Raw genomic sequence first — 13,958 nt, forward strand, 5'->3', positions numbered from 1 at the left:
AAATTACCTTCCGTATAAGGCATGTCGCCATGGAAACCACCGAGTCATGTAGTGTCGTCGATTAGATTAGACTAACAAAACGACTCGATTCCATCATCCGTTTCGAGCACACCGTGTGCGAACGCGAGGCGCGCCGGCCTCGTCCCTGCTCCCGTCGTCGCAAAAGTTCACCTCCGACACAGTCCGCACGCCTTTTCGAAACTTCCGTGCAATCGCTGAGATTTATTTTTCATCCGTATGCCACGCTTGCGTGCAAAAGAGCCGATTTCCGCGGCGGCTCGCGGAAGCAAACTTTCAGCGTCGCGGATAATTTTGCGACGGGACGACCGTGGTCGGTGCACCTCGTCTTCTCACACGGTGGATTTCCGGCTAACGAACGCTATTTCGAATTTGTCGAAGACGCGAATAGGAATCAATCGAATCTTTTCGTCAGTCGGCACTTCTCGAAGATCTTCAATCGTGCTACCTTTATATGCAGAATGAACTGGTTGGGCAGTAACCACCAGGAACATGGCTTTGTGTTGCTGCTCCGTCGCCCGGTCCCGAAAGTCCCGGAACGATAACGTCAAGTGGAACGGAAGGTACAAGTTCGATCTAGCCTCCGAGTGATGGCCGATCGCCTGGTGGACCATGGATCTCGAATACTTTCTCAGTCCGCAGAACAAGCTCGCTCGTCTGCCGTTGATGCCTGCTAACAAAGATACCAACACATTGTCTTGCACAACACGTTTGCGAACGCAAAACATAACAGTAATAAAAAGATACAGTAATCTCTCTCGGAAATGCCTAATTTCGGGATGCTGTGAATTTCCCTGTGCCGATTCTACGTCCATGTAATTTATTGCTACGTCGATGCCAAGGGTCGACGGAGTTCCCGAAGGACACTACAAAATGGATGTGAGTCAGATAAAAAAAACTCGCGCGGTTACAAGTTCGAATCGTGGCAAAAAATTAGAAATAAAAAAGTTCAGTCGTCGTTTTTATTCCGGCGTCGCTATGAATTCATATTAATGTGCGCCAGCAAGCTGGTCGCTGGCTTTTTTGTCGACTGTCCCGAGTTTCTACAAAAACGAGCCGCGAGGCCCGAAGGATCGCGATTCTCGGATCTAGCGGTTTCAACTCCGACCTCCGAACATTTCCGAGAGAAATTACAGTATAGGATTTCTGGTAAAACTAGGGCGTTAATTCCTGCTCCTTGCAATTAACGTTGGCAACGATCTTTACGCGAAACAATGTCGCGCAAAATAGATAAGTTACCTTTCGGCCTGTCCTCGTGCGGCGAGACGATTCCGCTGCTGATCTGATCGGCGAACGTTCCCTTGTCCTTAGGGTGGACGTAATCGATAAAGGATCGACCGATCCACGCGTCCTTCGGATATCCTAGAGCTGTGCATATCGAGGGAGTTGTGTACAACACGAGGCCGTCGTGCATCGAGATCACCGCGCAAAATCCCTCCTGTGGAACACAAGATGAATGCTGGCAGATAAACCATAATATCGGTGTTAGGCGCCTAGAAGACGCTGAGTCTATTTTCTTCGAGATAGACTCTGCGCCATCGAGATTATTACGAAACCGACTTGCACTAGATGGCCTAGATAGACCGCAGATTTCGAGGCATTTTTATGAGAACAATTCCATGCATTCGCTGTAAGTGGAATTCGAAGCGATTGGCATAATCCGAAGCGATTGGCATAACTCTAATCTCTCTACCACAGTTATCTAGATTAGCCAAGCTTGTCCGCGTTTGGTTTCCCGATTGTTGAGTTCGCCGCAGTGAAAATACTAACGTTGGCTTGAGAGGTGGAATCGTCCAGCGGATTCGTTCGCGAAGCAATCCCTGCTTCCGGATCAGAGACAGTATCCCCGTTGTGCTCGCCGGGGTCCGTGGCATCCACCAATTCTACGGTGGTTACTTCTTCTTGTTTTTAACGCCAAACAAAAATTCTCATCGTTATATCACGTTTCTTCTTCGTACACATGCTGATAGGTTTCGAACGCAAGAAGCAGGATTGTACGTTCTCGGAGACGTTTCGTGGAGGCTCTGGATATTTCAGGGATGCCTTTTTGGTTTATTGTTGGGAGCAGATGTATCTCGAGTGAGATGCAGCTTCGAGGAAGGACACGGGAACCATAGGGAGGATGTTCTGCACAGAAATCGGTGACTATTCCCGGGAAATCGATCATTGTCGACGATGAAACAGTCGGTCGGTTTAATTGTGTCTTCGCCGGACGTAAAGGTAGAAATACAGCTTGCTTTTAAGAGAGACTGGAACACGTACATGTTTATTTATAGCAGAGTCGCGCTAATTGTGAGAAATCTTAATCGAATTGCACAATTTAATTATGTTCCGGCTGCGTTACACAATTCGATGAATGTGACTGATAGTTACTTTGTCTGCGAGTATGCATTGTATTATACTGTAACTCAATTGCGATTGAGTTCTATCGAATTGCATGCTTTTGCTTTCGACGAATTTTACTTTATCTCCGAAGAAAAGGAATTCTTATCGAATCGTGTCTTATCGTCGTTACTGCTATTTTTCTATTTAACATAAAGCATCGTGTAACTACACAAAGTATTACGAGAAATGCATTAAAATTTTAATGCATTTTTATCTTGCTTAACGCGTGCTCGAATTTTTAGGAAAACGTGACATAAATCATCTTGGCCAATTGTAAATGCGATCTCTTTCTATATTATTTATCACGTACTTAATTTATATGCCACTGTTACATATCCTATAATGATTCTAAAATTAATTTGATAAACGTAAGTATATACGAGATTAAAATAGGTCGATAAAAATAGCGTTAAGCTCCGCGCGTTGGCCGTATACGGCACGTCTGACTATTGCTTGCTTCTACTACTCGCCGCGAATCCAGCTAGCGTTTTATTCGTTATCTTCCAATCTCACGATCTCTTATCTTCGCAACGAGTTAGAGTCGCGACAAAGATCTCGTACACAGTCTATTAAACATGAATATCATTAATTTCATCCGTATCGAAACAAATTCTTCGATTAACAAACTAAACGACTCGAATTCGTTTCGAGACGATAGAGGAAACTAGTTTATCCAGAGAACGAGTGCACAAAAATTTCGTTAGATCGCGATGATGACAAAAATCGATATGTTACCCTGATTCAAATAATTCGATTTCACGATCTCCAAACGTTAACAGGTCGTAACACGGTGAACCGATTTCAACGGAGTTCAGTAATGTCTCTCTAATCGACGCTCCGATTGTCCAGAAAAATGGACAATCTTGGAAGAGGAGACGCGATTATTCGAGCCTTGCGGTTCGTTTTTGTAGCGGACGAATTGTCAAGAAATATAAAAACGAGCCGCAAGGCTCGAATAATCGCGTCTCCTCTTCCCAAATTATCCATTTTTGTGCGCAAACTGAGCGTCAGTTTGGGAGACATCGGCTGTTCTCAGTTCGCGTACAAGTTACCGAGATCTATAGAAAATTCAGTCTCTAAATTATCGTCGAAGGTAATCGATAGATAAGGAAGTTACAAATCGAGGGCATATTTATAGAAGACAAAGATCATTTTTCTCGGTCGGAATCGCGTTCGGACGATCGTTCGCGGCTGGGACGCGCGCGTTATCGCGACGATATGGGGGCCTGGCCGTCGCCTCGCGACGATTCCGATACCGATTCCGTCGACGGTGTCGGCTCGGGCCGTGTGTTCGGTGATCGCGGGAAAACTCCGGCAAGTTACGCGGGTACGAAGTTGCTTGTCGTGCAACGAACTAGCAACGAGCCGCGGCTCTTACGTAACCGATCTATTCTCGCGTTGGATATCCTGTTGCAGGAGCGGTGGCCGCGCGTCAAGGCTCGTAATCATCGAATCGGGTCCAGATCGGCTCGTAACGGCCGACGAAAAAAGCCTATTCGCGGATATCGGACGGCCGATAATGGATTATTAAAAATTATGTAAATAATTACGTAAATCGGCGTGGCGCTTCCCGATGTTATATAAAACACACGATGGAATATCCGCTCGTCATTGCTATAGTTGGACCGATCGGGAGCAAAAGAGAGAGAGAGAGAGAGAGGCCGAGACCGGCGGATAGAAAGAGAGAGAGAGAGAGACCGATCCGCCCTTTGTTCGCAGAATAGTACCGATTATGTAAACGCCAATAGTTCGGAAACGTTTCGAATATTTCGGGCCGAGCGACGCGTACCTTCGTCACCGAGATGAACGGCGAACCGCCGTTTTTTTCCTATTTTTATAGCCGTTCACCTAAGACGGGGATCCGCGGGCTCGTTTCGTTGGATCGACGACGGTGCGGCGGTCGCGCGTTTTATCCGCTGTGATTGCACGGCCCGCGTGTTTCAATTGATAGATTAAATTACGGGGCAATTACGCAAGAAAGGCTATTCTTACTTATCTCTTGCCGCGCGGCAAGAGAGCCGCGGGATTGCATCTAGACGTCGAAGACGGCGGTGTGCTAGATTCGAAACAATCGACGCTGCCGGTGCACTGTTTACACGTTAGGCTCGTTCTAGCATTGTCTCTTTCTTTCAGAGATAACGGAGAACTTGGTCTTTCTTTCTCGTGATAGCGGATGTACTTTAGATCTCGGTGGAACGCGTCTGCACGATCGGATATCTCTTTTTTATACCGCTTAACTCTCGATCTCCGATTTCGAAAGAATCGTTAGAAAACCGGCGGCAGATAAAAAAAAGTGTCGAGAAGCTGTTAACTGTGAATTGTGGATTCTCGAAGATGATCGAAATGATCGTCGGTGAAAATTCACCGACTATACCACTACGGAGTACCGATATCTGTGACTGAGGTGACTAAGGTGACTTTCAGGAGGTGCGTGGGTGCAGGATCGCCGGGTCTTTCGAAGCCTTCAGCTGGAAAGCAAGCGGAGCCTTAATTGCAGGAAGGAATGCACGAAACCGAATTATTAACCCTTTGCACTCGAGTGGCGACTCCGAGGCGACGCTAGAAATTGCTACGCTGTTTTCAAAAGAATGTCTACGTTATTATATCTTTCCGTATTCGATAAATTGTCGAATAATAGAAGCCTTCTATAAGCATACACATTCAATTTCATATGTAAAAAGAAGCAATAAATAATTAAAATAGTCTCGAGTGCAAAAAGAATTAAGTGCGAATCGCGTGTGTTCGAAAACATTCCATTCTCGTATCAATCTGTCGACGATTAGGCGAATTTTCGCCGGTCCACAGAAATCGGTGGTACAAGTAAACGCGATGTCCGCCTTGGAATCGGATCAATGATCAACGATTACAACTCGCTGGTTGTTACAACTAATTTAGAACAATGATATCATAACTTATTAGTTACTATAATTAATTCGTGACAATTTCTACGAAATTATATTAGAACTTAGCTTCGAATCTCCGATTAAATAGAGAAAAGTTCGTCGAACAGATTTTACCGTGCACTCCTTCCTGGCCGATATCTAGGATCTAGATCTAGATCGCAACTAACCTGGTTTCTTCTCGAGTATTGTTTTCGATGGCACGACGACATTATAGGGCACAGTCTCCGGCGGCGTGCTGCCGCTTTTCAAGCCAATGTCCACCTCCACGCTGACAGCCAAAATCTTCGACTTTTTCTTCTTGTGCTCCTTGTCCTTTCTTTTGCTGATCGGCTGCGGCAGGGCTCCATTGCTGCGTTCGACACAAACATTATATATTAAATATAACAAAATCGTATTCTTCCGTTCATCGAAGTCTACCTAGAAGCATTTCAGAAAAATCGCAGCTCATCGAGATCAACGCTTCGCGATCTAAGGCTACCATTTTAGGATCGAATCTTCGATTGCCTGTAACCGAGCGAGCCTTTGCTGTGTTCGGGACCTCGGTTCCTTTCCCGGAGAACTGAATGGCGTCAGCGAGCACGTGGCAGGCAACGTGCTACGCTACAAACGGCGGGATCTTATCGAGACATCCGCAGACACCGCGAAACGAGAGGCACGAGCGTCGGCGACGATAACGCGACAACACACGGAACCATCGATGGTTCTTCGGTCAGTTTGTCGGGCGCCGATACGAATAGTACACACACCGTCTAAAGATATATCGTCGGGATTTTTCGCTGAGTCAACAAACGGGAGACGTGCACGGTGGACGTGCATGCGAACGCGAGACGCAAGGCTCGCACGTGTTACGTAAAAGCTCGTTCAGGTGAAACGTAAGTTTCGTCGATTAGCCGGCAATGGGACAGCCGCGACAGAGGGATGTGGGAGTCTGAACGGGGCCCGGAGCGAGTCGTGAGATAGCTTTCTCCAGGAAAAGCACCGGTCGCGAAAAAATTTAGACGGCATAACAAACGTTTCTCGATCGCGTCGTGACCACCGATGGTTATGCAACGTCAAGGAAGTGCATTTCTCTAACGATCACGCTAAGCTTTCTCTATGAGATAACGCGTCCCTTCCGTGTTCGCCGTTTAAAGAGGCCCAGAAATGTTGAAGTTCGTTCGAGCACGCCGCTTATGCATATTAGCGAGCATGAAACGTGCAATTAAAACGGAGATAGCCATTTGTACATCGGAAACTGTTACAGTGTCGGATCGGATATTTTATGCGTGTTCTTGTTGCGTCAGCAAGACGTTGTTGTTAATGGACGTGTTTAATACTCGCCGAGCCGCGTCAGACTTTTATACGTTGCATAATTTTACGGCGATCCGTGGATCGCTGATTTTACGCGATCATATTATTGTAATAAATCGTTCTATTTCATCTCTATTTGTTGTAAAAAAATTTTTATTTTATACAAAGTTCCGCGGACTAATGATGATAAGGCATTGGTCCTGTTCTGCCGTTCTAAAACGAAAGGGTTCTATCTGGAAAATTTGATATTTTGATATTTTGGTATCTCTATATTGCTGTGTGCATTTTCTACACGTGTACTTGTATGTGTAAGCTATAATGTCCCACTTGAAGTTTTAATATCTCATAAATTACTTTTTTGTTTTAGGACGGAAGTATTAACACTGCTCTCTCTCTCTCTCTCTTACTCTCTCCCCCCTCTCTATCTTTGTCTCTCACTATCTCTTGTATCTAGAATCAATGGAAGAACGCGTTCGTTGAAATCTCCGTGAAAAAACGCGAACGCATCCATGTTAATGCCCGAGGAACATCGAACGCCGAATCAGAATCAGCAAGAGCGACCTTCATGCGAGCGTGACAACAGACGAATCAGAGAATTGAAACGAACGTCGGAGCTCTCTCTCTCACGGAAACTTTCCTGGGAAGCAGGCGCATTGATGCATGCACGGCTGATTGGCTCGACCAGCGTGCAACCCATAGGCGGAGACCAATGAGACCGCGAGAAAACGAGGCGTGTCGTTTAAGCAAACGTTTCGATTACACTGGCGACGATTTTGACCGACCAAATGGACGGTTTTCCAAGACCAGGAAATGCGAGGAACCGACATTAATTAAAAATTAACTGTTCCCAATTGTTAAAATTGTTTTTAATAAGCCGTGAAAAATAGCGCAACTACGTTGTCAAATTCTTCTTATCTGTTCACAATTCTAGCAAATAAATCTTCAACTTTAATCTATGCATTAGACGCCAATTTTTCTTTTGTTTCGGACAAATAAATAATGGTAAGTATTAAGGGTAATTAAGTATAAAGGGTTCAAAACCCGTCCCAGAGAAAGCCGAAGAGCCGACAACGGTCTCGTCAAGATGAAAACGAGAGAAACGAACACGTCGCCTTGTTCGCGTTCCAGCGAGTATTCTGCAATCAAGGCGACCGTGCGCGCAATTATTTTTTCCCCGAAACGCCCACCGCGGAATCGAAAATAGACCAGCAGCTTGTAATTCGCGGATTCGTCGGGGATTTATTATTACAACGCGCCGGAGCATCCGGATTATGCAACGGCGCGGGGGGATATCTGTTGCCACGTAGGTCGACGCCGATGCCGATGGCGACATTGCGGGGCACGTGGCACGGCACATGCACCAATGTTTACAGCTGCGGCGCAGCCTCGTAACTAACTGCACCGCAGACTGGTGCGCGCGCGCGCGCGCGAGCACTCTCGAGCACTCCCGGACGCTCCCGGGCACTCCCGAGCGCTCCCGAGTGCTCCCGGGTACTCGGGCACTCGCGCACTCGCTGGAAATTCGCGAGTGCGGGCACGGGTGCGATCGCGATCGCGCGCTGTGTCACCTTCACGATCGCGGCGATAATTATAGAGCTGCCGGCCGTTGGTCACACGTACGCACCCACACCGTGGACGGGAACGCACAGCGGCGACGCCGATGCACGTACTCGTTTCGTTACGTGCGGCCGTCGATGACGAACGACGGGGATTCGTAAGATGAAAAGAACGTTTTCGGGACGACCGGTCGTAACGAGAAGCCGCGTGCAACCCTAACCAGCGGCAGCAGAGTCGGCCGTTGCGTAATCTTTCTAAAAATGACACCGTTGATTAAATGCGAAATGATATGCATTTCTTTCCCGCCGGACTGGTTATTCTAATTGCGGTCGGTTCTATTATTTATTGTACTCGGCGATTACGATGTTCGAACTGCGTTCTAGGCGACCGGCTATAATTGTGTATGCAATGTCGCAGAGACCGGAGATGGAAACATTTTCAGCACTATGCCGGTATTTGTTTGTTTTTTAAGCACTTTGCCGTGTCGTCGTGACGTAACCGTTGCAGTAGTTTCTGCCTAATTCGCGCTCAGACTGCGCATGGAAATGGACGATTTGGAGAATTTATAGCTTCTCTTCGACGACATTTTTAGCATATTTTATGATATATGTATATATAATATATCATATATGATTATATAATAATATATATTTTTTTCAGTCAAAAATATAGTTTTGTTGTTGCAAAAGTAGCTACGTAGATTGTTTTGTAAGCTCTGTCTATACGGAAACCCGAAATCGCTGTTGCGGCGACTCGATACTTTGCAACGGCTCCAATCAATTGATAACGAGCCGTGCTATTGTTTAATGTCACGGAAGAAATGGCTGTCAGTTAAACGGTGTAGCAGACGTTGCCCGGAGTCTGTGACACTTCGCTAAGTTTATCTCTTACGTAAAGCTCGCGAACAGCAAAAAGAATTCAGTTACTTTCCACTGGATTCCTTTCTGTTTGTGTTCGGAGGACACGATTAGACTATAAATGATTTGCGTAACTGCAGTCAATCGCGTTTATCAGAGTTTCGTGTACAGGAATACACGCAATCGTGATTTCGTCTGTTCGATAAGACTCGTCGCGAAACGCGATCGCTGTTCGAGGGACAATCGAGGGACATTCGGAGTCGAGGGACATTCGAGGGCGTACTAATAATAATAGTAATAATAATTTATATATTCATGTATGCGGGCTGAAAGACCCTTTGTTACCGAAGAAGTGATACAAATAGAGAGATTTTATGTAGCAATCGCGTGGGTACAAGCAAAGAGAAAAAAGGAAAAAAGAGCAGAGAGGGAAAGACATATAGAAATAAGATGAGATGTATACATATATAATATATATATACATATATAGGTTATGAATAAGGAGGTTATTTATATAAGGATTGAATATTACCTGGATCCAAATGTCGAGGGACGTCTGCCGCAATAGCCACTGCTCTCGGATCGATTGCTGTTCCTTGATAACGAGCTGCCACTGCTGAAACACACAGTTAGATCGATTGTAATAACGAACTATTAAATAGTCGGTGTTAGATTAGATTTATTTATTTATTTACTTCAGCATACAATGCAAGGAAATGGGCCCGGTTTTACATTACGTGCATTTTATGCCTCTCATTCCTCACACGTCTCGTTAATAACCGATGTATGCAATATAATATAATAATAAGTCTGTCTTATTCATATTTTACGATAGTCGATGGTAATAACAACGCTTTAAATAACGGTGAAAGTGCGATTCTTGTCAGCATCAAGTGTACTCGAATTCTAAGCTCGTCCGACCAAAGGCAGGAAGACACTACTTCCAGTAACCCAGAACCAAGCCAACCACGGACAGAAAATATCTTTTTGGTTCACAACAAAGAGCTCATTTCAGCCGATTTACAGTCCCAAGTTTAAGTATCGCCAAATTCTTGGACTCAATCTAGGAACATACATCCGGAAACCTATGCAAACCGGAGCGAAGCAGACAGGTCCTAGAGTCTAGATTCTGGTGCAGTAAATTCTTCCTAATTTTCCTGCAGTTTACAAACAAACATAGGTAATTCGGGGAAACGGAGATACGATTATTCGAGCCTCGCGGCTCATTTTTATAGTTGCCGATCGTCGACAATTATAAAAACGAGGTCGAAGCCTCGAACAATCGTATCTCCTCTTCTCAAATCGTTCACGTTTGCTTACAAGTTGAAAGAAAAATCAGAGAGAATTTACTGTGTCACAAGAATGTAATGCACCCTGTATTTGCTAAATAAACCATCTGGCTCGAAGCATCGATAAATAAATAAATACGAAAGCACTAACTCCGACTGCAAAACTTGTACAGTTAGTCGCGTTCAGGTCGCATTTAGGTTGCTTCCTGCTCCGAAGAAGCGGCGATCTCGATTCGATTGCCGCGGAAGATGATAACGCCTAATTGAACAGATCGCGGGGGGACTTTATCGGCAAGTGCAAGATCGTGTGCAACCTCGCGGTGGCTAGGATCCGGTCGTGGATCGTTGCGATCGACGTGTGGCACTGAAACGGGTGGCTGCACAACGACGAGAATCCAGCGATCGGCAAAGACTTATTTCTCGAACAGGAAAAACGGCCTCGGCCCATTGGCCGATTAAACCGGCGCGCGAGAAAGTCATATGACTACTCGCTGACACAAAATCTCTGAAAGCGGTTACGGAATGGGGAAAAAAAGTATCGATCACATGTTCGGCAAACGTGACCGCCGCGACCGCCGGCCCTTACGACGGGGGTCTTTCTGGCCTTTCACTGTCCTCATTATTTGCCAGGGAACAGGCACGAGGCTCCTACATTTGTTGCACCTCGTTCGCTAGGAAAAATTATTGCATAAGAAGGTCTCTTTCACGCTCGTGGCCCCGTGACTAGAACCGTCGAACGTACGTGTCTTTAGCCCGGATATCGATTCTGCACAGGCCTCTATTCCGAATGGTGCCAAGGAAACCTTTGCGTTTACGAAATATGAAATTATAATTTGCCTAAATGTCGCGCCGATCGGTGGGATCATCTCTCTGCGAAATAAAAGTGGCCCGGCGGTTCGTTGCGGCAAGCATAAAACCGAGAAAAATGTCTTTCAACTTTCAACGATAGCAGCGAGTTCGAAATAACGTAACGTGTATCCGGAAATTCCTCCGATGTCTTCGCAGCTTCGACCCGTTTTCGTCACGACATGCGACAAATCCGCGGTGTATTCGCGCAACTGTTCGATCAATGTGGAAATTCAGTTAGCATTTCATGGAAAATAGCAACATTTGTTGAACGGTAAAATCGTTTCTCAGAGCAATGTTAATGCGTTCGAATCGCGATGAATGAATGTTGTAAAAGAGACGCGATCGGGAGGCGCAGTAAAATCACGAAATTGTAACGAAATTACGAAGAAATATATAAGAATTACTAAATTAATAAGAATGGCTAAATCGAGAAGAGCGAAACGAACGTTGTGGATCGGTAACAATTACTCGGCCCAACGTTAGCAAATAATTCCGAATGATTTGATAACGTCCGCGGTGCGTGTCTTGAGCTAACGTGACAATAACCGCAAATTATTTATAACTCAAACAAACACATATCACCTGCCATAACATGCAGTCCGTGCCCTTTCCAGCGAAACCGTATGCACGCATTCAATTAAACTATGACGTAATACGATCACGTTTGCATCCCAATGTTTCACGTTTATGTATCATCGACCAGGCGTATTTCAGTAACTGAATTTATTTCGATCATCGGCGCATTGTTCGTTTCCATCGAATAATTTGTTAATTACGTACATCTTCGGAACACGAACAAAGGGTGCCTGCTTCTATCGTTTAATCGGTTCCGTTGCACCGACTTCCGTTTTCGCAAATTACCAATTGCGTTCCCATTTGTTCGACGCTCTTTGTCGCGACGAAAATATTTTAACGTTATTATTATCCTAGGCTGCACACGTCTGTGCGAATTCTCGGTTTCATAGGCGCGTAACAATGGCTGCATCTAGCGCAGAGACGAAGTAGAATTGGTAGACCATGGTCAGACGCGCCCCGGTAGATTATAAATATCGTTTTTCAAGTCGATCTTCCGCGAAAAGAAAGCCTCGCGCTTTTATACTTTTGTGTATCAAATGACCACCCTATAGGCTGTCCCAAGGTTTTCGGGACACCCCGTGCATGGGACAACCAACGTGCCTTTTCCCCCGCGAGCGGTGGACATTGTTCGAATTCGATCACCATTGTGCACACGGAAACGGATCGCGGATCGGACGGAATTTCTGAGTGTTCTCCGCGGTTCTTGGAACGCATCACGTTTCACTCCGTAATCAATGTTTACGGTGTATACGAGATTTCGTTTGTAAAGCAACACGTGAGAATTCAGAGTCGACACACGACGCATGTATAATTATCAGCATCTGTTAATTGTCTGGCTAAAATCCGGCCGTAACGCCCACGATGTCCGGTGTAATTACAGAGGATCCCTATTGTCTATTGCACGTATCCACGTTAATTAAAGGTACAATGCTAGAAATACAACGTGTACATTCAACCGGCGTCCCTCTGTTCAACCCCGTTGCGGCGAACGTCGTTGAAAACATTGCAGAGCAATCAGACGCGAGCTACGACGATCTAACCCCTTCTGTTAATGGCTGATTAACGATCATTATTCTGGCAAGATTAACGAAGGTCAGGCGCGTAAAGAAACCTGGTATCCGCGATTTTATGATCGAAAAGGGGCAGGTTGAAACAGCGAGAAGATTAAAGGAAAGTAAAACTGTCGATGTACAATTCATTATAATCAATTATAATTAATTTGATCTCGTTGAAATTGTTAAAGAAGGAAAACAAGTTCTGATTGACTCCTACGGTTTGCAATTAATGTGTGAGAATTTTTATTCTGCACAAAAGTGCGCGATTTATTTAAATAAAACCGGATAAGAATTCGTAGCTCCGTTTTGGGTCAGATGGATCCAATCTGCGTGGAAGGGTTGAATTAGCAATTTGTCTTCGGCAAGCAACGCGTGTAATGCTACGGCGAGAGAGAGAGCCGAGAGTGAATAATTGCAGAAAAATAATTGCATCTGCATGTTAGAGAGAAAGTCTACGTCGGTTTTGGCGCCCGGCGAGGACACTTCGCCTCTAAAACACGTAAAATCGGCGTAAACATCGACAACGCGGCCTAGTTCGTAGCAACGTTTCGCTCGTTAATTACGCGTTTCGCAAGCGCGCTAAGTCCCCGTTTGAAAAATGCTCTCGCAATTAACGGAGCCCCGCGATTGGGCCACCGGAGGCATATCAATCTGGCAAGTTTCGGTAAGGCGGCGGTAATCGGTGATCTCGCATTCGTACGACCTGTTTCCAGCGGGTGTCGCAACCCGGCATAGCGCATAGGTGTGTTAAATTGCGAACGTGGAAATGCAACCGGCATGCTTCGCCGAGGAACTAGTTAGCCTTAACCGTAGTGTTCGAGTTTCCGTCTTTCTTGTTACACGGACTTTCCGTCTGCCTCTCGCCTATTGAGTAACAAAGCGTGTCAATGCCAAGCATCCTGCGCTACTATCCGCCGAGGTGCCAGCTTACCTGTCCTAACACCCTACGAACATTCGAACGCCTTCGCCGACGGCTTCTTGCGATACATTTGCAAAAAAACCTTCGGAAGCTGCCGGCGCTTGCGCGAAGTCGAAGCTACCCTTAACTATTATTTCCACGCGAGGCTGCATCTAATTCCAAAGACGAGTTATTCGAACACCTTCGTCGACGACTTCTTTGCAAAAAAACCTTCGAAAGCTGCCGGCGCTTGCGCGATGTCGAAGCTACCCTTAACTATT

At 45.7% G+C, this 13,958-nt stretch overlaps 1 protein-coding gene and 1 long non-coding RNA gene across 11 annotated transcripts in view; one reads left to right on the forward strand and one right to left on the reverse strand.

The window, feature by feature from the left end:
* per (period circadian regulator) overlaps positions 1-13,958 on the reverse strand; it is a 33,956-nt gene that overhangs the window by 17,479 nt on the left and 2,519 nt on the right. For 5 of the 10 annotated variants that reach the window (XM_033469259.2, XM_033469260.2, XM_033469264.2 and 2 more), the window contains 5 exons: positions 9,543-9,626; positions 5,474-5,655; positions 1,789-1,919; positions 1,258-1,456; positions 467-691 (listed from right to left, as the gene is read on the reverse strand). In XM_033469259.2, coding sequence (XP_033325150.2) covers positions 467-691; positions 1,258-1,456; positions 1,789-1,919; positions 5,474-5,655; positions 9,543-9,626 — 821 coding nt within the window. The remainder of the gene's footprint in view (positions 1-466; positions 692-1,257; positions 1,457-1,788; positions 1,920-5,473; positions 5,656-9,542; positions 9,627-13,958) is intronic. The other 5 variants (XM_033469266.2, XM_033469263.2, XM_033469265.2 and 2 more) reach the window with 3 other exon arrangements.
* Positions 5,650-7,552, forward strand: LOC117219815 (uncharacterized). The gene is made up of 2 exons (XR_004490098.2): positions 5,650-6,178; positions 6,765-7,552. It is a non-coding gene; the product is annotated as an uncharacterized LOC117219815 (long non-coding RNA).

This window comes from Megalopta genalis, chromosome 5, assembly GCF_051020955.1.
Source record: "Megalopta genalis isolate 19385.01 chromosome 5, iyMegGena1_principal, whole genome shotgun sequence".
NCBI lineage: Eukaryota > Metazoa > Arthropoda > Insecta > Hymenoptera > Halictidae > Megalopta > Megalopta genalis.